The 23,926-nt window shown below is 33.9% G+C and overlaps 1 protein-coding gene across 1 annotated transcript in view; it reads left to right on the forward strand.

Annotated features, from left to right (window-relative positions):
• Positions 1-17,532: 17,532 nt before the first annotated feature.
• LOC108966461 (transient receptor potential cation channel subfamily A member 1) overlaps positions 17,533-23,926 on the forward strand; it is a 46,269-nt gene continuing 39,875 nt past the window's right edge. Inside the window, exons 1-2 of the mRNA XM_018929378.1 lie at positions 17,533-17,646; positions 17,867-18,022. Of these exons, the coding sequence (XP_018784923.1) occupies positions 17,533-17,646; positions 17,867-18,022 (270 nt within the window). The remainder of the gene's footprint in view (positions 17,647-17,866; positions 18,023-23,926) is intronic.

The following is a 23,926-nucleotide window of genomic DNA, read 5'->3' on the forward strand; positions in this document are numbered from 1 at the left end:
GAAATCTAACACAGAACAACTCTTGCCAACAGGACTACGTCGGACTGAGTAGGCAATTGAGAAGCAAAGTCCTCTCCCGACGAACACAAACCAAACTCTATAAGTCACTTATTATTCCCGAAATGCTATATGGTGCAAAGGCCTGGACGATGACAACAACTGATGAGTCGACGTTGCGAGTTTTCGGGAGAAAAGTTCTGCGAAAAGTTTCGACGCAGTACTCGTCGATGGAAGCATTGCGTTGAAAAGATTAGGTGGAGAAGGACCTGGCTACACTTACTATATAATCTCCAATTGGCACCAAACAGCGAAAAGGAAAAAAGACTGACGCGCTGTTGTAAACTCTGCAATAACTGCGTTTGCGGTGTCTACGTCAATAATAAAGGAGTTTATAGCTTCGGTGCAACCAAACTTAGAGAATTTTTTTTTTTTGTTTGTTTTTAGCCCAGTTTTTTCCCATTGCTTAAGGATATTCCTTATATAAAATATATATAAATATATATAGAGAAATACAACTCAATTATCGAGTGAATGAATGGAAAGACAAAACCACATGAGGGGGCGAAAATGCTATGACAATATGAGTGCAGATAAAAAACTTGACACAAAATAGTAATTTCGCAATTTAACTTATGTATGTATATACATACACACATAAGGGAAGTGTGTGTGTGTGTTGCTGGAAAATAGATATTTGCAGATATAATTAAAGCCTTTATCAGCGTTACAAATACAAAAAGGAAAAAGAAAAACTAATAATCATGTATATGTGAGATATTGTGACAATGGACAAGTCTGGATGCAGCCAGACAGCAGGCACGGAGACACTTAACGAAACAGTTCAACGCTATCAGGCGACGCGCACGGATATTCCAAGCTGGAGACGGAAACGCCAGTGAATTAGTGGTCAGTGTTGGAAAGAATATCAAAATGGACATCAAGTACAGTTATTTGTATACAAACAAGTAAAAATAGCGAAACCGACGCTACACTCATTGTGCCGTTATAGTCGCTAGATTTGCATAAGGAAACCATAAAACCTTTAACGAGCAGCGACGACGACGACTTGTTGTCACTACTTTAATTATCGCATGTCAAGTCAGATGCGCAGCGTACAAAGCGCGCACGTTAGTGTGTGTGTGTGTGTAACGTGCTTTTGAAAGGCAAGGCATCAATTGGCAGAGCCAGGTCACGCTGGCGTGCAAGTGAACGCGCTCGCGAGCACTCTTTTCAACAAAAGCGGTTCAACTCCTTAGAGAAATCAGCAGTAGTGGGTGAAGTCTGAAGCTGTCACGCTACTTAACGGTATCAACTAAATATTTAGCTTGTTTTTGACCTGTCTGAAGGCAAAGCGTCTTCAAATTTAGTGAAAGCTCAGCTTCGCAGCGACAAAGTACAAGCGAGCACGCTTGGCATATTTCGTCAAACTGTGTACTTCGCGCCCGTGCGTCGTTAGTGCCTATATTACACACAAACACACGCACACACACAGCATATGTTTAAAACTTAATCGAAGAAAATGTGAAGTGGCTACAAAAAAGTCAAAGAAAAGTGAAAATCATTAAAATCTTAGGCATTTGTGTGTGCGTGGTGTGTGTGTAAACACATATTTATACAAATACATATTCTCATATAGTACATATACAGTACCATATATACACCGTGTAGCATATTCTCGGCCATCAGCACGTGACAATCACCATATTGCGGCTTTTCGTTGTTGTTGTCAGTTTAAAGGCGCTGTGAAAGCAGCGTACGCCATTTTTTAATTAATTATGCTAACGGTATTTTATTCAAAATTACTTTATTACAGCTATTTCATTGATTAGTAGTGTGCTCCAATAAAATAATAAAACGCAAGGAAAAATAAACTTTTCTAGCAAACTTTTTGCTGCTTCGGCCTGCGTAGAAGAGTCTTTGTGCTCCTCGTTTCAATTCTGCGCCATTTATGGTATTTCACAATTTAAGCTAACAAAAAAAAAAAAAAAACATATAAATACTTTGCAACATTCGTGTCTATGTATTGCGTTGAAATGTCATTCCAGTGCGGCTTTTGTGACAGTTGGTACTGAAGCCGTGAAAGTGTTGAAGTGTCTTCGGAAAATACAAATTTCTAAAACTATTTATCAAAAAGGAAGCATTAAGGTGAGCTTTTTTTATTTGTTTTTTTGTATTCATTTATATTAAAGATATTTTATTAAATATAATTTTTATTAAATATTTTTCATATAAAGGCACTCCGTAGAAAATATTAAAATAATAATAAAAATCTTACAAAAACTGAATTAATATGAAAAATTATTTACTATTTTTTTGGAAAAAATTATTAAGTTAACAATTGAAATAAACAAAAAAAATAATAATAATAATAATGAAATCAAAATAATAAAAAAATAATAATAAAAAAGTGATTGAGATGTGAATATTATAAGTAAATATTTGACAGTTTTATTGGCAAAATTTGTTATCAACAAAATTTATCATTTACAATCTGCTCAAATTTGACCTAGACTGTCTTTTTGATTTTTTCGGTTGCGATTAATTAAAGCGCCATTTATCGACGACATACACCTACACTTCGACCCAAGTAAAGAGCTGCTGTTGAATGAAACGTCATACGTTGTCTAGTACTCTTTTGTGGCCTGGACGTCGTTTTTGCAAAAGATTCAGACTACGAGTTTATCATTGACAAGCTTCTTATCAAAAATATTAACCCAAAATTAACCAAAAAATTAACCCAAAATAAACAAAAGCATAAACCAAAAAATTAACCAAAACATTAATCAAAAATTAACAAAAAATTAGCCAAAAATTAACAACAAAATAAACAAAAGAATGAACCAAAACATTAACCAAAAATTAACAAAAAAAAGAACCAAAGCATTAACCAAAATTAACAAAAAAATTAACAAAAAATTAACCAAAAATTAACAAAAAATAACCAAAAATTAACCAAAAATTAACACAAAAAAATTAACCAAAACATGCTATGTCGATCCATCAGCGATCCTCGTCACGACAATTTGCAAGCACTGTTTCTTTAACTTTAACAGAGTTGGCTGGTCGACTCGTATGAAGCAAGTTTTTACGTTTACTGTTCAGTCCGAGTAAAATTTGATGGTATTTAGAATATAAGATTTTCGGACCTTACTTTTGATTTTATATTTCCATTGAACTAAACCATCAACAAAATTATTCGAAATGTAGACCACATTTTATTCACCTCGTTCAACAATAAGCACAAGTACCGAGTACGTACAATAGTAACGAATAAAATGTTGCCTACATTAAGGCGCCAAATTGAAAAATGTTAAAATGTTTTATCAAAGTTCACTTAACCTGACAACCCAATATTTTGGTATATAAATAGTAGATTATTTGAAAATTTGAAGTCATAATAATAGCAAAAATTAATTTGTTATGAGGTGTGAAAATATTATATGACTTGTGGTATGTTGGTATGGCGGTCAATAAAGGAAAAGGAATATGCTGTAAGGCGTATAGAAAGTACAAAGAGCAACTAGTTTTTGCAACAGCGCAACTCTCTTTCTCAGTAAGTTCCTGTTTCTATCCAATGTGACCGATTTTCGAAACTCTATAGAATTGAACCTAAATTCGGTCTCCAATATTGCCTTACCTTCAGGCGAAAAGTGGGAAAGGACATTGGGATCAGCATTTGTATGGATGGGTCCAAAGCAAATTATCGAGGTGTTTATTCAGCAAAATTAGTTCTAGAATCGTCTTCTGACTACCTGATCACTGCAATGTCTTCCATGCAGAGATCGCAGCAATAAAAGAAAGACTTCTTATTCTAACAAAGTGTGTGAGTGTGAGAAAAAAAAAATATATATACATATAGTATATGTACAGATAGTCAAACGGTTTTCACATTACTAAAGTCTCTAAGAATTTCATCAAAGATAGAGAAAGAATACATTGATATATTTATGCTTTTAGCATCCTATTTCACGATAAACTTACAATGGGTTCCAGGACATAATTATATTCCTGTTAACTGTTAACTGTTAACTGTGAAGCAGAGGAACTGTCCAGACTAGGCACCACCCTTCAACTAGATACCCACAAATAGGGAATTTATATACCTCTGGCTACTTGTAGATATTTATTTACCAAACATGTTATATGTAGATATACATGTAGCTGAGTCTCGATGGCATCAACCCCGATTTGCTCAGCAAGCAGGCAAACATGGCTTGAATGGAATATGTATGTATGACTAAAGAACTGTAGTAAATGTGCCAACAAGTTCAACTGGAGGAGAAGCCAGCAGACTGGGTTCACCATACATCCACTATTATGGGAATTGTCAGGAAGTAGGAGAGACGAGGCCATAGAACATATTCAATGCGAATGCAAGGCTTCGTATAGAAACCTCATACCGCATACCGTCGAGATCTTAAACTTGAAAACTTAAAAAATAGAACTTGTACAAGAACTGTAGGCAATCGACCTTCCCAAGCGACATGGCTTCGCTCTATGAGCTCCTGAAAAGTTCCAAGAAGATGCGCCGTTTTCAAGCCAAATTTTGCTCAGCGATGTGACCCACTTCTGGCTCAATGAGTATATAAACAGGCAAAATTGCCGAATTCAGGACGAAAAGCAACTTGAAGAAATTCAAGAGCTGTCTTTTTATTCAGAACAAACAACTATTTTATGTGGTTTGTGGAATAAACGATACACATTTCTTCAAAAAAGATGCCGGTGAGAATGTAACCGTCAATGACGACCATTACCGCCCTGATAACCGACTATTTGATGCCAGAAACTGAAGCTCATGATCTGGGTGACATTTGGTTTCAACAAGACGGCGCCACTTTCCACCATCACATCAATGAACGGATTTATTGAGAGAACACTTCAGTGCGCAGATAATTTCTCATTTCGACCGATCGATTGGCCACACCGTTAGAATTTTTCCTGTGAGGATATGTAAGGTCTAAAGTCTATGCGGACAATATCGCCTTCGTTCAGGCCTTAGAGCAAAACATCACGCGAATTACCAGTCGAAATGCTCGAAGGAGTCCTCGAAAATGAGACGCAAATGATGGACCAATATTTGGAAGAGACAATCTTCAAAAAATAAATACCAAAGAATGTTCTTTCGATTAATAATAGACATCGCTTATTAAATTTGAAGTTTCGGCGTTTTTTTTTTTTTTTTTTTTTTTTTTTTTTTTTTTTTTTTTTTTTTTTTTTTTTTTTTTTTTTTTTTTGAATTGAATTCATGCTAACCCTAATGCCAGTAAACAATGCAATAAATTACCTGACAAGGCACCTCTATCATTATGGCTTTATATAATATACGTTGCTGTTATCTTATCTTTTAAATGGTGTATTTAATCGTTATCCAGTTATTTAGTTATCAAAATCTCCTTCAGGATAGGTAAAAGCTCCACTAATTACCAATATTTCAATAGATTTGGAAGTCCAATAAATGCGATTTCACAATAATTGGATAGATTTCTATATATATGTAGTAACATAATATTTTTCCTGTATGCAGTAAATATATTACGTATAGGTACAAAAAACTCAAATAATTTCATGTGAATGAACTGTGACTAATGGGAAATTTGATACCCCTTGGAATTTGTCCATTGTCATTCGAAAAGAAGCATAATGACATTTAGTTGAGAATGAATGATAATGACATTCCGACATGACATAAAAAATGTTATTTAACATTCCTCTTAAATGAGTAAAGTATAATTTACATAGCGTTTATGGTTTATGACGTAAAGCTTCGTTAGCGACCAAATTGTTTAATACTTCTTTATATTGTTAACTGCTTAAATTACAGACACCAAAATTGTAGGCTAATTTGACCCAAGAACCATTGTTTTTTACATAATCTAAAGAATTTTCTTAAATGCCTTGACATTGGCTAAAGACTTGGCTTTATTAGACTCAACCTCAGTATGCATGTTTCTGAGATTCTGTTCAAACACGTATTACCATAAAATTCGGAAAAACTACAAGTATAGTCAAAATATATAAAAAATGTGGATAATATACTTAGAGTAAACGAAACACCTTTCTATGATTATATCGGAGATTTAGTCGAAGTTTGCATATGAATCTTATGTAGTGATATGTTGTTTGGGCCTATTGCTAATATTCATTTTCCTACAGCAAATATTAGATATATGCATTGCTATTAGTAAAAGAAAGCATTGAACTTACCGAAATTGTACCAGGATCAGAGTCATTCTTGAAGTTACGAGGTATAGATCTTTAATACGCATATCTGTAAAAAAAATTGAAATGGTATTTATAAATCAAAACATATCAAGAGCAACAAAAATGTATACAAATTTGTAGATTTCTTCGTAAAAAACGATGACCTACAGCCAGAAGACCTTAGATTGTAACACTCTTGTGGAAATTGGGTTTCGAGTATCAAATCTAACACGACTTTTTGAGACAGGACCCCAGTTGTAAAAACTTCGCTTGGCAGAATTTTACATTCTGCGATTTTACTCGAAGCTCAATAAGAAATATTCGGAGCGAAATCGTTAAAAGTAATCTGGATAGTAAACTTGAAACGAAATTACTTTGAGATGTCGCTAACTTTATTTCTTTCAGAAACCTAATTCGTACAAATCGCACGATTTCAAACAATAGACCAACCGATACCGTAAAAAAATGTCCCGGAAAGAGAAAGTAAATACAAGATACTAAATGGTGATCCATTAGAGGTCCCCTACCTTTTTAATGAAAAAAAAAAACATAGAAATTTCAAACATATTGTGGAATTTTTATTAACATTAGAAAGAACATTTTTTGGCATTTATTTTTTTGAATATTATCTCTTTCAAATGTTGGCCGCGGCTACGTCTCAGATGACCCACTCGTTGAGTCCAATTTTCGGTGACTCCTTCGAGCATTTTGACTGGTAACTGGCGAATGCCACGCGTAATGTTTTTCTCCAAACCTGAATCGAAGCATAGACTTCAGACTTTACTTATCCTCACAGGAAGAAGTCTAACGGTTTGACATCACACCATATTGCTCACCGAAGAATTGATTTTTTGTCTTAAATTGTAAGGGAGCTCCTATATCATATACAAGTATGAGAAATATATATGTACCTCATACCTATATTACCAAACTCATCACTTTGGTTGTCTTATAGTTATAGACTGTCATTGTGTCTAAGTATAACATTGTTAACATTCACTTCAAAAAGCATTAATATTCCACGCAAATAGTGCAATTATTATTCTATTTATCAAATAATCAGTATCAGTAATGTCACCAAACGATGTGGTAATGACCTTTACCAAGAAGGTATCTACTTAATCACACAAATATAACTGAAATTACTACTTAAGTTAATTAATTAATTTTGCGTAACTGAGAACATCAAAGTCTCACTTGTCGAATGCGCAAGTCATGCTAAATAAAAAACTATATAAATTTCACTATAATTTATGGTTTCACATAGTTGCATTAATACTTAATATAAAAGCAACAAATATACAAAAGTATGCATGTATGTACACTTTGGCGCTTCCCAGCCTTTATTTGCTTCGTCGTGTGGCACATATAAGAAAGCGCGTATTAAGTAAGGACGATTTTTTGAGTCGCATATTATATCCGTAGGCATAAATGCTTCTAATTAATAAATTAGTTTTATTTACCAAAAATCATGCCTAAATATGGACTCAGTTTCATTTTAGGTAACATATAAATTTTTTAAAACATGTTGCCTGCAATTAGGCGCAATAGTGTAATATTTTACCCAAGTCATGCATTTGTATAATATTATATGGTATATTGTAGCGTCTGATTTTATGATAAAACTTACAATTTTTTATATTTTTTTATTAAAGTTATTATTAAGTAGTTTTCATTTTTATTTATCACTTTAATTATCGTACCAATATTCCTTCATTACTGACCTAATGTGTAATATATTTTATTACCAGTTTGTACGTCAATTGAAAAGTGCCGGTCCTGCCATAATAAAACACATCGATTTGGCAAAATTCTTTTTTTTTTTTTTTATTCAACATAGTTCCCTTCAAAGGTCATACACTGATTATAGCGACTCTCCATCTTTTCAATACCATTTTTGTGGCACAATTTATTCTTTGCTTCAAAATATGTCTCAATTTCGGTCTTCACCTCTTCGTTCGACGAAAATTTCTTACCAGCGAGCATTCTTTTGAGATCTGAGAATACGGTGGATATGGAAGCAATTTGAAACCCAACTCATGGATTTTTGCAGTCGTTTTCATTGACTTGTGGCGCGGAGCTTTGTCTTGGTGAAACAGCACTTTCTTTTTCTGCAAATTCGGTAATTTTTCTGCAATTTCGTTCTTCAAACGATCAAACAACGCTACATAACAGTCGCTGTTGAAGGATATCAATCTTTTTCAAGGTAGTCAATAAAAAATATTTCATCCGCTTTCCAAGATAAAGGCACTATAACCTTGCCAGCCGAAGTTTGCATTTTTCTACGCTTTGAAGTGAATTCATCATGTGCAGTCCACTCGAATGACTTTCGATTGCACCTTGGAGTAAAATGTTGGAGCCATGTTTCATCCGTTATTTATTACGCTTGAACCTCTTCAAACACTGCTCCGAATCATCTACTTTTCGTTATTTTTTGGTCAAGAATGAGCTCATGCGTCACCCACTTTGCACAAAGCTTTCTTATACCGAACTATTGGTGAATGATATGATTTGATATCTTTAGAGTGCCTGCTATCTCGAACAACTTCATTATACGGTCATCCAAAATTATTTTGTGGACTTTTTTGATGTTTACGTCGGTAACAATCTCTTTTAGGACTCTACCGTCTTTCACTACGTCTAAACTTAACATATTAATCCTTGACGGTTGATATTCCTCGGGCAGTGTCCAAAAACTCACCAACAAGTCAAATTTTTGCTTCAATTGTATTTTTCACCTAAAAAATCGATATTTTTTCTGTACTCGAAACTCCTTTTTATCCATTATCCACAGTAACAAAAGTTTCTTCTCTCAAAGCATTAAAATTCTCAAACTAATGATTCGAAAGTTATCAACTTTATATACGCGCGTTTTGAAGGTTAGGCTCAATGTATCAGCCTAAGCCTAGGACTTTTCAACTGACCCGTTAAGTTTCCATTTGAAGTTATGTGCATTTATTGGGCTTATTATTCAAGCAATAATAAAAATTATGTTTGTACAGTTATTTGCGACGTTTTGCTTGTGTTGTTTTAAGCACTGTGGTCGCCTGAAAAGATGCAATGAAGCGATGAAAATATACAAGGTGGTCGCCACAAAATTTTGACTCTGCTACACATTTTATAGGAAGGTACTATCGGTCTTATATTGAAAATTAGCTACCAGCTCCAGTTGGGAATGATAATAATGTAAAAATAATATAAAAAATTTTTAATAATTTAAAAAAAATTTTCTAAACGACTTTGATGAAATACGAGTGCAATATTAAAAAATAATAATAATGCGCCCAATTGTAGGCAACAGAATATTTTTATAACCAATTAAGGCATTTCATATGCATAGCATGGGGCTTAAATTAAATAAAAATTAAAGATTCGAAGCATTAAGGATATAAATTCTGAGGAATTAGCCAGTAATGAGTCAAGCTTAACTAAAATGGAACTATTTATGATCTACCCTGTTTCTTTACAGTACATCCAACAGCTATGCAATATATACGCAACTTTTTATACCCAGAACAGGGTATATTAAGTTTGTCACGAAGTTTGTAACACCCGCAAGGAAGCGTCGGAGACAATATAAAGTATATATATAAATGATCATTATGTTGAGCTGAGTCTCTTTAGCCTCGTCCGTCTGTCTGTCTGTCTGTATATTTACGAACTATTCGCTCAGTTTTTAAGATATCGTTTTGAAATTTTGCAAACGTCCTTTTCTCTTCAAGAAGCTACTCATTTGTCGGAACTGCCGATATCGGACCACTATAACATATAGCTGCCATACAAACTGAACAATCGGAATCAACTTCTTGTATGGAAAACTTTCACATTTAACAAGATATATTCACGAAATTTGGTGCAGATTATTTTCTAAAGCAACTATGTAATCTCCTAAGAAATTGTTAAGATCGGTTAACTATAGCATATAGCTGCCATAGAAACTGAATGATCGGAATCAAATGCTTGCATGGAAAACTTTCACATTTCACAATGTATTTTCACAAAAGTTAACACAGGTTATTTTCAAAAGCAACAATCTAGTCTCCGAAGAAATTTTTCAAATCGGTTAACTATAGCATATAGCTGCCATAGAAACTGAACAATGGGAATCAACTTCTTGTATGGAAAACTTTCACATTTGGCAATGTATATTCACGAAATATGGTATGAGTTATTGCTAATATAAATAATGAAAGATCGGAAGAACTTGTTCAGATCAGCTCACTATAGCATATAGCTGCCATACCGAACGAACGATCAGAATCAGGTATGTATGAAAAATTTTCGCATTTGACGTGGCATCTTCACAAAATTTGACATGGATTACTGCTTAAGGTAATAATATAATCTCCGAAAAAATTATTCAGTTCGGATTACTATTGCATATAGCTTCCATACAAACTTAACACATAGTTACTAAAAGAAATGCACCAGTGAAAGGTATATTAGGTTTGATGCAGCCGAAGTTAACGTTTTTTCTTGTTTAATTGCCAGAACTCGCATGAAGCACATACTAACAGCTTAAACATGCAATTGGCTGCGTGCTACAATCGTAAATTAACTAGGCCTACAAACGTTCCTATATACTATGGTAGTACATATGTATGCATGTTTGCGGAAATAAATATAATGTATCAAATAACAGTATACTTACTCGTCTTTTTATACCCTGAATGGGATATATTAAGTTTGCTGCGAAGTTTGAGACACCTAGAAAGAAATATCTCAGCTCCCACAAAGTATAGAAATATATGAATTATCAACGTGATTAGCTGCAAATTAGACCCTCAGTTTTCAAGATGTCGATATGAAATTTTAGAAAGATCGTGCTCATGCTGCTCATGTGTCGGAACAGCCGATATCGGACCTACTATATATAGCATAAAGCAGTCATACAAACTGAATGATCGCAACAAAGTTATTGTATCGAAATCTTTTTCATTTGTCGATATATTTTCATAAAATTTGGCATGAGTTAGTCGAGCTAACTGTGCAATCTCCGATAAAAATTTTACAGCTCGAATTACTATAGCATATAGCTCCCAAACAAGCTGGCCGACCATAGTTCTTGTAAGGAATTTTTGTATATGTGTAGGGTATCATAGCTTCGGTACAGCCGAAATTAACGTTTTGTTTTGTTTTTGGTTCAACAAGTTCTCGTCGTTTGCCGAAATTATACATTTATTTGCGTACACTTATCCCCACAATAGATTTATAATAGCTGGCCAAGTGCTTTTGACTTCTACTAAGCTAGTGGACGCGCGCGTAGAAGGAGCTTCAAATCGAATCGGATTATATTTTTTCAGTGACAAAATTTGTTTATTTTTTTGGCACTTTAAATTAATATGGAAAAGAAGCAGGCATGGGGGTATGTGTTAAGTTAAATTAAGTGAAAATTAAAAAAAAAAATAAAAATAAAAATGAGTTTTAAAATCCTTTAGCAGAAAATAGAAATGTCAAGTGTTCAAGTGGAAAATGTTGCATTTATTTAACACTGTACGGTTTCCCACTCAGAGGAGCTGAATTAAGCGATTTATAGTATTTTAAAGTTTGTGAAAACCTTGAAAAATATAACCCTAAAACCCTAATAAAGTAACCATCGTGTCTACTACCCATTACCGGCGGTTCCCGCCTTCTTTTTATAAAGAATAAATTTATGTTAACTGAAACGAAGATTGGAACCCAAGTCTTGTGTTATTATAGTGAAGACTTGAACCTAAATAGTTCTAATTAAAAGAAAATTGATTGAAAAAATGAGAAATAGTGCTTGTTTAGGAAAATCCATCTTTGAATTTTCTTTCCTGTTGTCCTGGATTTAAAAAATTAAGAAACAATTATAGATTATTGTGAGGTAAATGATATTTCAAAAAAATTTATTTTGAGAATGATCTCTCAACCAGTTAAAAGCAGCTGCTGAAGTCGGTACACCTTAGTAATGCGTTGCATTTTTACAATGGATAAAAATATCGAATAAATAATTTGTATCAAATATGGTTTTCCCAACCAAATTTCGTGTACGGAATCGTTGCGAATGTTGGAAAAACTTACGGTGATTCAGTTCTATCAGAAATACAAGTCTATGTACTAATGGAACAAAGCCTTCAAAGATGGTCGAGAGATCGTTGAAGTCATGCCTTGGACTGGACGACCTTCGAGTTCTTCAACTGATGAAAATATTAAAAAAGTAAAAGATATGGTGCTTGAAATCGTCAGGCAATTGTTAGAAAGATGACAAGAAAACTCGACATCTCACGCGAGTTCGTTCGAATGCGTTTGGTGGATATTTTGTGTAAAAAACACATTCTTGCCCGACTCGTCTCGATAAAGCTGATATTTTTTCAAAACCCATTCCACATTCAAGGAGAGCATTATAACTGCCGATGAGACATGGGTTTATGAGTTTGATATGCAAAGAAGTCATCGGAATGGAACCCGTTTTCAGTCGACGAAACATCTAAATACAACACAAGCTAAGATGATTAATTAAACTACCATACCAGATGGTCCTCTTTGATAGCTAAAGAAGTAAATCAAGGTGTTTCAACATTTATCTATTATAATAAAATCGAAACAATTCGGATCATTTCGAAAAAAGTAGATGTTAGTAGATGTAGAATTTTCGAGAAAAGAACTCTTACCTTATACCTTGGAACACCATAATGTACATATTTAAGTAAGTGTAAAAATTTTCCTGTATTTTGAAAAAAATATTATCTTCAATGGTGTAACCAATAAGTGTACAAATTAATAAAACATGGTCATTCAACTCGTTTGAATGTTATAAAATTTCATGGTTTCCATACTTATTCACCACGCGTTGGTTATAAAATCGCGTGGTGCCTGATGATGACAATTTCCCATAGGAATCAACCTGCTTTTGCGTAGTTAAACCAATTGTTTTGAGCACATTGAGGTTATAAAAAATGTTTTGCTAATTGCATTTAAAGCCGCGCCATTATTGTTATTGTGTAATCCTTAATGCTTACCAAGTCATGATGACATGAAACGAAGAGAATTTTCCGCGAAACCCTAGACAGCTTTTTAAAATGTTCTTCAAAGTAGTGGTCGAATGTGGTCGAAAATTAGCAGACATATGTTGCATTAAATAAGTATGAATTGTGGTCATATACTATACTTAGTACGTACTTATTTTCCCCAAAAGATTGGTATTACTTCAACAAGAGAGGGTATGTACAGAAGAGATCGATAACAGATGAGGTTTTATCACCTCATGGGCACCAGATTTCGTTCGATTCAACATCTGCTATTGGTTAATTAAAGTTCGACTCGATAGATTTTTTATCAATCAAAATATCAAATATGTCAAATTTTTACCGCAGAAAGGATGTTCCGTATTTAACAAAAAATTCTATCAAATTTAATTTAACGGTTTATACCAAAAAGTGAAGCGACAAAGGTAACGAACAACCAAATGAAACAAGTCGAATAAGCTGGCATAGTGGCGTAGACGTAGAATATAACAGAGAATGTTACTCCTTTAATGAGGAGTTCAGAATGTAGGGTCCTGAATTGTTCTCAATAAGATTAATTCGTTTTTGTTGTCATATATGAGGGTTTCCGTGCATGCGTTTGAACCTGTAGTTGAAGCACTTTTGCCACTCTGATTACGGTATCTCCAAAACATGCATTCAAGCACTTCTTCATGTGTCGAAAAATGTTGACCTCTTAGTTAATTTTTTTTTTTTTTTCGAACGGAAATAAAAAAGATTTTTCGTTGCCAAGTCAGGACTAAACGAAGGATGACCCATCAAAGCGATGTTTTGAGTGCTCAAAAAGGCAGTTGTTCCAATCGATGTGTGAAAGCGCGCATTGCCGTGGTGAAGAGTCATCCATCTTCGGCGGTTGGTTTTCCTGATTTCTTGAAAGGCTACCGGCAATCAAATGATTGTGAACCGCTCAAAACTTACTGTTTTGCATTTGTCTACCAGTATGGTTGCCACACGTTCAGTTCTTTCAGGCAACCATTTTCTTGGAAGTGCTGCCTTCGTCAACAACTTTTGTTGGATTGTGCTCATTTTGAAAGACAGTTGACTGCTGTTTACTTTTGGGCTCATACGTGTAAATTCCCAATTCATTCCCTTTCACGCCAACATAGCAAAGTTTCGCAGTACCGCTATTGAATATTTGAAAATTTTGCTCGCCCAATCAACACGAGTCATAGGTCACACGACAATCTTGCACTATCAGTTTGCGCTCAGCGTCAATAGTTTCTGGATCTCCATAAACAGCCGTCGGTTACGCCACACTTCCGACATCTTGTTTTTTAACGTAATTTTATAATTTTTTATAGTGGATCTCTCTAAGGATATCTTTTTTGGAAAAAGCAGCAACTGACTTTGGACGACATTCATGAAATTCGTCTTGAAATGATCTACGATCTCGATTGAACTAACCACCACACCATCGACTAACATAAAAATTGAATTAAGTTCAACTACAAATTATTGCTGGGTTCATCCACGTTGAAAAATATAAAAAATAATCGCCCTTAAATGTTTTTGCCGACATGAATATTTTAAGTTACTGTTAACAACACAAACTCTCTGAGTATGTATAAAATAACAATGGCAAACTTTACGATATAATTATGAGTTGCCAAATTGCGACAATAGGATTGCCAAATCTCGAAATATAAAAGCCAATCTACGCACAAATTTATGTCACAGCTCAAAACTAGTGAATAGGGAAATGGGCAATAGAAAAAGGTTACAATGAACATTTTTTCATACAGAAAGTGTTAGCAGAACTTATCCATACTTTTCCAACGCAATTTCAATATTTGCTCTCACCCTTAATTCGATTATATCACTGATTACCGAATAATTAATGATTTCCAGGAACTGCGCCATTTTTATCATTGTAATTAGACGAGTTTATACGGTTATAAATTGGTTGCGGTTGTTACCCCTTATCAGTGAGAAAACATTTAATTAGGGGATGACAGGTACCTGATAAGCTCAACTGAATCTTTTAGATATTTACAGACTGACTCATAAAATTACATTGCATATACAGCGCATGTGCATATTTTCAAGCAATAATTTTTTCAGATTAGTTTATCAGCAGTCAACGCACTCAGCTGTGATTACTTCGAGAATGATAATAAAAACAATTAGGGTTTAATCACTTAAAGAGAAAGCAAATATGGGTGTGCGTTACGGTATTGAGTCATAAAAAAATAAAGAACAGTTAATATGTGGTAGTAATTTTTTCAAATAATTTAGTGATTATTTTAATTAATTTTCTTAGAATTATTTTGTTGTTGGCAAACTATTTAACAAATAAAACTTCATCCAGAATACTTGCTATGCCTCCTGTTTTGAGTTTTTATCTAACAAAGAGTATTTTCGAGTTCTTTAACCGTTTAACTACCTCAAGCGTTTCGTAAAATTCAAAGAGTGTTAAAAGATTGAGATATCCATAACCAGTCGTCGCTTACGCCACGCTCCCAAAATCTTCGACTGTCTAAGGTAATAATATAATTTTTTACCGAGGATGCATTCTAAAGATGGAGAAAGCAGCCAGTGTACTATTAAAAAAATAATTTTAGAAAGGGTTATTATTATAGTTAGAATGATCCGATTTAGCTCACCGTTATTATGCACCATTTTGCTCCATAATTTTAGCGTATTTTCATGTGTATTTTTTCATAGTCCTTCTCTAATAAAAACCATGCCCTTATTGACACGAAATTTCTCACCAGCAAAATCATTCGCCTTAAACAAGAACAGGTAATAAGAAGTCGTTACCTGAACCGTTCTAGCTCCCGGAGTTTCCGTTTAGTAACTATCAAAGTATGTAGCCTGCTGTTATCCTTAAGGAACGCAATTCTAAAACTGAGACCAGTTAAGGTGCCGAAGTTCCTGTTAAATAAAAAAAAAAAAAATATTTTTACCCGTCGGAAGAACAACAAAGCGGAGGAGGCCGATGGATTGCCAGCCGAGCTATTCAAACACGGCGGCGAAGAACTGATAAGGAGCATTCATCAGCTTCTTTGTCGAATATGTTCAGACGAAAGCAGGGCTTACGATTGATATATAAGTGTACTCTGCCCAATCCACAAAAAAGGTGACCCCACAATCTGCGCCAATTACCGTGGGATAAGCCTCCTTAATATCGCATATAAGGTTCTATCGAGCGTATTGTGTGAAAGATTAAAGCCTACCGTCAGCAAACTAATTGGACCTCATCAGTGTGGCTTTAAGCCTGAAAAATCACCAACCTTGCGCCTAATCTTGGAAAATCGAGACCCACCACCTCTTCGTCGATTTCAAAGCTGCTTTTAACTCAATTTGGTATCCCGCAAAACTAAAACGGCTGCGTAAACTGACGTTGACCAATTCCATAAGCTAAGTCAGGATACGGAAGGATCTCTCCGTTCAATACCAAACTTCAGACAAAGCGACTCTCCCACGTCACTTTTGACAGTCATAACTTCGAAGTCGTCGTTCTTGGAATCAGTATTAACAGCCACAACAACAACAATGTCAGCCTTGGAATTCAACGCAGAACAACTCTTGCTAACAGGTGATACTTCAGACTGAGTAGGGAATTGAGAAGTAAAGTCTTCTCTCGACGAACAAAGACCAAACTCTACAAGTCACTCATCATCACCGTCCTGCTATATGGTGCAGAGGCATGGACCATGACAACATGTGATGAGTAGGCGTTACAAGTTTTGAAGAGAAAGGTCATGTCGTTCAAATGGACGAAAACACTTCAGCTCTGAAAGTTTTCGTCCCAATATCCGCCGGTGAAAGCAAAGGAATACCTACATTCCGTTGGAGAGACCAGGTGGAGAAGTACCCTGCTGCACTTGGTATCTCGAATTGGCGCCAAATTGCGAAAAGAAGAAACGACTGGCACGCTGATGTTAACTCGGCTATAATCGCGTGAGCGATGCCTACGTCATTAAAAAGGGAGAATATTTATCTAAAAAACGATATATACAAAAATCTAAATCGATATTTTTGAGTTACAGTCTAAAGTGTAGCCACTCAGTTCCATTACCTCAATCATACAATATTTTTGAAATTTAATTAAGTGAATATTCCGTGTGAACCTATGCGATTCTTACAAAAATTTTCTAAATGCTTTTTAGTTGTTCAAGAGAGAGTTCTTTTGGGCAATGCATTATGTACTATACAAAAATTAATATATAGTAAATAAGTGTTATAGTATATATGAAGTCAAAACTTTTTATCGACTTATCTAACTGCCCGCATTAATCATTACTAATATTTTCAATTTATTTTACATACAATTTTCAGCAGTCCCATCACTTTGTCGCCCTTTCGCTTACAAGAAGTCGACATGCCGAAATTTTTGAATGGTCTCTACAATAGCAATGGCATAACACCCGAACTTGTCGAGTCGCAACCCCAACTACTATCCAGTTCTTACAAAAATAAGCGTCAACACGGCAGAGTAAGTGCAGAGGTTAATGAACCCACAAGCAATTTAGTCAATTCAATTGAGACTACAATTGAAAATAAATACGATTGAACTTAAACGCCCATTTGGCAATTTCATATTACGCTTTTTCTTTGCTTTATTCTCCTTCATTTTTATTTTTTTATTGCCACTCTTACGCTCATCAATTTTAACTTCTTTTTAATTCTGCTGCAACACACATGTCGCCGTGCAGTTCTGGATATTTTCCATGATAATCGAACGCGCAACCTCGGCGGGCAGTAAGCGGGCGGAGATTGAGGACGACGACACACCGCTCGAGTCCATACTGAAGCCGGAGCCAAGTGAACAAGTTTGTCAGCTGCGAGATAGTCCCTATAGGATATTGAGGGTAAGTGAGCGTTTTTATAGTGATTTTCAGACTATTGTTGGCTCACTCTTGTTGCCAACTCCATAAAGAACTATAAGATAGTGGGGGGAAAGTGAACACAACAAAAAAGAGTAAATGTGAAGTGGCAATAAATTGCCAAGATTAATGCTATGGATCAACAATGCATTGACGTTATGATGCAGTCATACATACAAACGCACATACATCACTGTTTGGGGAATCAACAGGGCCGAATGTGGGCACTCGAATGGCTGAAATCTCAATTTGCTTGATGACTTTCGTCTTGGCGTGTCGTATACGATTGTTTTAATGCTCGTTATTTCTTCAACTATAACAGTATTTTTTGTGTTGTTTGTTGTCGGAAGTGTTGCCTTGCCAATACTGTTCGAATCATTTGCATTGTTTTTGTTGTGTTAACCTCACAGACGCGGTCAGCACGCGCTGTAAAATTTACCTTGCAAGGTACTTAAAGCAAATTTAGGGTGAACTTGAAATGCATGCGTGTAAACACATACATATTTATATACATAACAAACAATTTAAATCATGTGTAGAGCTTATGTGTGCGTATATGTATTTAATAATCGATTTTCTAGAACTTTTTTGCGTAAATTGATGTGACAGCTTTACAAATTTAAACTTTTATTGCGTTCTCATAATTTATTGGTAACAAAAGACAATTATGAATATAATTATATAGCGGTAAAATTTAAAAAACAAGCAAATATTTTTCTAAAACACATATCTAAAATAAGTATATGGCCACTTTCTAGTGCGAAGAAATCAACGGACGCCATGGCGTATGAGTGTTTGCCGACTCACCTAGCAAATACTCAAACCACATAGCGGTGTGTTGATTAACAAATTCAATTATAATATTATTATGCACTAGACGGAATATATAATATTAATCAAATGCAAAATAATGTAATACCACTTTTCATAAGTTTAAAGACAAAGGAAAAACGATATTTCTCATAGAAACCACTAATATTGAAACAAAATTTGTGTTTTCGTTATAAAATGGTTATATATTGCTTATTATATCTGACAACGATTTCCATTTTATTATTTTTTTTTTTTTTGATGATACATTGTTTTGCGTTTTAGATAACGACATATAGATAGAAATGCTTAGCGTGAAGAGCTGAGTCGATGTCCGTCTATATACACGCGTTTAACTCCTTCTGTTTATGAGATATCGATCTGAAATTTTTCAAACGTCCTTTTATCCTCATTTATCGAATTCGCGAATATCGGACACCTAAAGCTCTGGAAAAAAAAAAATGACAGCTATATCATACGAACTGGTCGATCTAAATAAAGTTCTTATATGGAAAACTTTTTTATTTGAGAAGATATGTTCAGGAAGTTTTGGATTTACTTATTTCCTCCAAATTATTAACAAAAAACAAAACAAAAGAAAACAAACCAAAAAAACAAAAAATATCTTATGCATCATTCAATATTATTTTCCAGAGTTCCTAAATGGTATAAGAAAATTGTTTCTAACAACTAATATCTATTCTAGCAACCAAAAAGTTAAGGCACAAATATTTTATTTTGCCTAGCAACTCATGCAACTACCTTGGTTTTCTATTGAGAGCATTTTCTTGGTGTTTTTCGAATCAGTTTGTTTGTATTGAGGTTATCTCCTGAATATATATTATCTCCTCCGGCCTCACTTCATCTTCGAAAATACTGTTGAAAGCCTTTACTGAAAAATTACTTTGCGAGAATAATGTCTGTCATTTTAATTTTTACTGAAATTTTATCAATGAGTTTGAAATGGTCACAATGGCTTGTTTGTGATAGCCTATCTCCCTTAATTTGTCGGTAGAATCGACTGCACTTTTACAAGCATGGTTAGCAATGGACATTAGTTTGAAGATTTATGAGTCTTTGTTACCTGTGAGCACCACATATAATATTTGGTACAACATCGACAATATCACTGTCTGGCATTGCTGGCCATTATTCTAAACAGTTTTGTGGTATGAATTTCTGTCCTCAAAAAAATGTATTGTATGTGATGTACCAATAAAAGTAGGAACTCAGACTCAGTTTTCTTTCGGAACTGTTTAGGCATATGGAATTTCTAAAAATCTTAATGATGCCATCGAAATTTTTTCCAAAAAAAATTCGCACCCTTAGATCCATTCAACCTTCCTGATCAGTTGAACATAAAACTTTTTAGTAACGAGACTTATTCGGCTCCGTAAATACCCCACAGAGCGCCCAGCCGGACATATATTTGATCCAAAGTTTCTTCGCTTCAATTACGGAGATTGTTTTTAATATATCCTCTGTTGTATATATAATTTAAAAACGCTCTAATTTCACAATTTTTTAAAGGAAAAATGGCTTCTTTAATTTTTATAATATAATTATAAACAATTTCAAGAAATTACTGGAGCGTTATGCTTCAAAAATGTTAATAACGGTCCTTAATTCCTTTTTCTCCAATGTGTAAACAACAAAGTAATATATAAGTATATATAGTACTCGTATGTATATAAAAATACATACATGGAAATGAAAACTTATCTGTCACTTAATGAGCACGTGGTTCAAAGCTGTCTATGAAACATGCGTAAGCTCACCCACAGCTACGAATGTATTCGTGATTAAAGGGATGCTGTTGCTGACTAAAGCTGCACATCTGACTCTGATAAGAAAAAGCGGTAAATCTACCACACCGACAAATACGATTACATAAAGCTATCCATGAAGTGAAAGTAAACAAAAGAAAATCGAAAGAACAACAACGAATGAGTGGAGCAAAACAAAACGCCAGCTTCAAGAAAAAAGTAAAGTGATGCAAAAGTCTACGATAAAGGAACTAAATGGAAAGGTGTGCAGTTAACTGGATAGAGGTGAATAAAAACTCACCACAACGCGCGCAATGCCGCACAAAACGCACAACACGCACATCCCGAAAGGATACTCTTGCTATGTATGCGAATGCGGGGCACAGCGGTGTAGCAATGCGCTTATAAAAGCGAGCAACAGCGAGATTAGATTTTCAGTTCGGCGCGAATTATTCGGTAGAGCCTTTCGTTAAAAAAGAATTGTGAAATTTTAATGTTGAACTGCTGAATTAAAATATATTCATATAAAATAATTTAAAATAATAAAATTATTAAAATATAATAAATAAGTGTTTTAAGAATTAACTGTTTTGTAAAAGTGCATATCACATTCATAAAAAAAAATTTAATGAAATAAAAATGTATGGTGCTTGAAGCTAACCAGCAGCTTTGGTTGGAGATTTCAGTGAACATTTTTTGTATTGAGTGTTTGCTGCAATAAAATTGAAAATATGTAAGCATGTATGCGCAAAGTATACGCAATAAATTGATACAATGAATAATTGACATATATAAAGTGAGCAGATGTGAAATAAAAATCTAATCGAAATATTTTAAATCTATTTATTAAACACATATGAAATAAACGAGTCTTGAAATCTTATAAAAAATAATCTGAATTAAATAATAATAGAAACTTATAAGCCATTAATAATAAAATTATTAAAAGAATATCTGAAATAATTTTATGCAATTTTATTGCAAAAAATAATAATGCAATTTTAAAAAAAAATTAATAATTGAAAAAATATGAAATTATTAATAAAATAGAAATAATTTTTTATCAATTCTAATATCTCTAATTAATACTAATCTTTAAGAAAGGATAATATACAAAATTGCGGAAAGCCAGAAAAGTTTGCATTTTTCACTTTAAAAATTAAATCTTAAAAAATTCATTTTAATTTACTTGCTAATTCTTGGATATTAAAAATATATTATTTTTATTTTATTTTATTATATCTATTTTTTGTTTAGGAATAAAGAAAAATATGATTAATGTTACTTGTTAAATATAAAATAATGCTTTTTTTTTAATTTTTCCATAAAGATTTAGATAATAATTAACTTCTAATTTTCATTAAAGGGGGTTTTTCAATCAGAAGAAAAATAAAAGTGTTAAAAAAAATAACAAGAAAAAATGTTAACTTCGGCTACACCTAAGCTCTAATACGCTTCATAGGTACATTTATGGTAGCATAAAAGTGTATACAAAGACTTTTATCTCGATATTGATCGGCCAGTTTTTAAGACAGTTATGTGCTACAGTGTACCGATCTGTATAACTTCTTTGAAGATTATATCATTGCCTTAGATAATAATTCGCGCATAATTTCGTGAAGATATCTCGTCAAAGTTCCTTACATGGACTGGATTTTGATTGATTGGTTTGTATGTCAACGATTTTTCCAGTGCTCGAAACACTTTTCATAAGCACTTTTTGGGATGGTCCTCAGCTCCTTTAGCGAATTTTGTTTTATCTCTTCGATTAAGTGAAAACGGGTTCTACGGAGCGGCAATTTCAGTTTGGGGAATAAGAAAAAATGGCTTCAAGTTCGTCACAATCGTGACTTGATGTGATGGCGTTTTATCATCGTGTGAAATCCATAAATTGCTCATCCACAAGTCCGGTTGTTTTCGACAGGTGAACTCACGCAAACGCATCAATACGACCAAATAGAACTCTTTATTAACTGTATGGCCTTCCGAAACAAATTCATGGCACCAAACCACGAATATCGAAAGAAACAATTCAAACAATTCAAACCAACAAGGTCTCTATTAATGTGAAATCGTAATTCATACGACCAAACATGGCCAAAGAGACCTGTTTATTGTACTTCTTTTGAAACAAATTCAGCTTTATCATGTCGAGTCGAGCAAGAACGCGTTTCATACTCAAAATATCAACCAAAATCAATCGAACGATTTCTCGAGAGCTGGCAAGCTCTCTTGCTTTCTCTCTAACACTTGCCTGACGATTTTCAAGCACCATATCTTTCCCTTTTTCAATAATTTCATCAGTTGAAGAGGTCGAAGGTCGTCCAGAAGGAGGCATGTCTTCAATGATTTCTCGACCGTCTTTGATGGCTTTGTACCACTCGTAACCTTGTGTTTTTGATAAACCTGAAACACCGTAAAGCTTTTCCAACATTCGCAACGACTCCACACACGAAATTCGGTTAGAAATACAAAATTTGAAACAAATTATTTATTCAATACATTTATCCATTGTAAAACTTGCAATGCTCAACCTAGGTGTACCGACTTAAGCAGCTGCTGCTGGCAAACTGGTTGACAGTTCGCGCTCATGTTTAGCATAGTAATTAAGGACAGTACTCTCAACTTAGGAAATTCCATTGTTTTGAAATATCATTTACCCGAAGAATTTAATTGCATCTTTGTCTCAATGTATATAGGAAACTAAGGGACAAGTTCATTTATATACAGATAGACGGACATGGCTAAATTGATCCAACTCATCATGTTAATCATGTATAACATTTTATATGGCTTTACATTCCGAGTATTACAAAGTTAACGGCCAACTTAGTATACCCTTAACTAAACATTCTAAAATTAAACTTTACTTCACTCTTCTGAAGATTTAATGAAATCATCCGCCATCTTAACTAACGTTTGAATTGAGGCAATTTAACGCTCGTCTAATTTATTTATTTTTATTAAGAATATCTTATTTTTCCAAAGAGTATCTTTAGTTAAAAACTCATAGGTCTATTAAAAGTGTGTTTTATTCATTTTTTTTTTTTTTTTTTTTTTTTTTTTTTTTTTTTTTTTTTTTTTTTTTTTTTTTTTTTTTTTTTTTTTGTCTGTTTTCAATATCATTTGATAATCAAAACCATAGAAGAAAAAATAATAATATCTTTAAAAAGACTTCGAAAAGCGTCATACTTGTAATTACTAATCAGCGGATAAAGATAGAGAAGGTACCATCTTCTATAAGAGTGTACAGCTGCTGGCGTATGCCGATGATATTGATATCATTGGCCTCAACACCCGCGCCGTTAGTTCT

This window comes from Bactrocera latifrons, unplaced genomic scaffold (assembly GCF_001853355.1).
Source record: "Bactrocera latifrons isolate USDA-ARS-PBARC rearing strain unplaced genomic scaffold, ASM185335v1 scaffold_160, whole genome shotgun sequence".
In the NCBI taxonomy this organism is placed as follows: Eukaryota; Metazoa; Arthropoda; class Insecta; order Diptera; family Tephritidae; genus Bactrocera; species Bactrocera latifrons.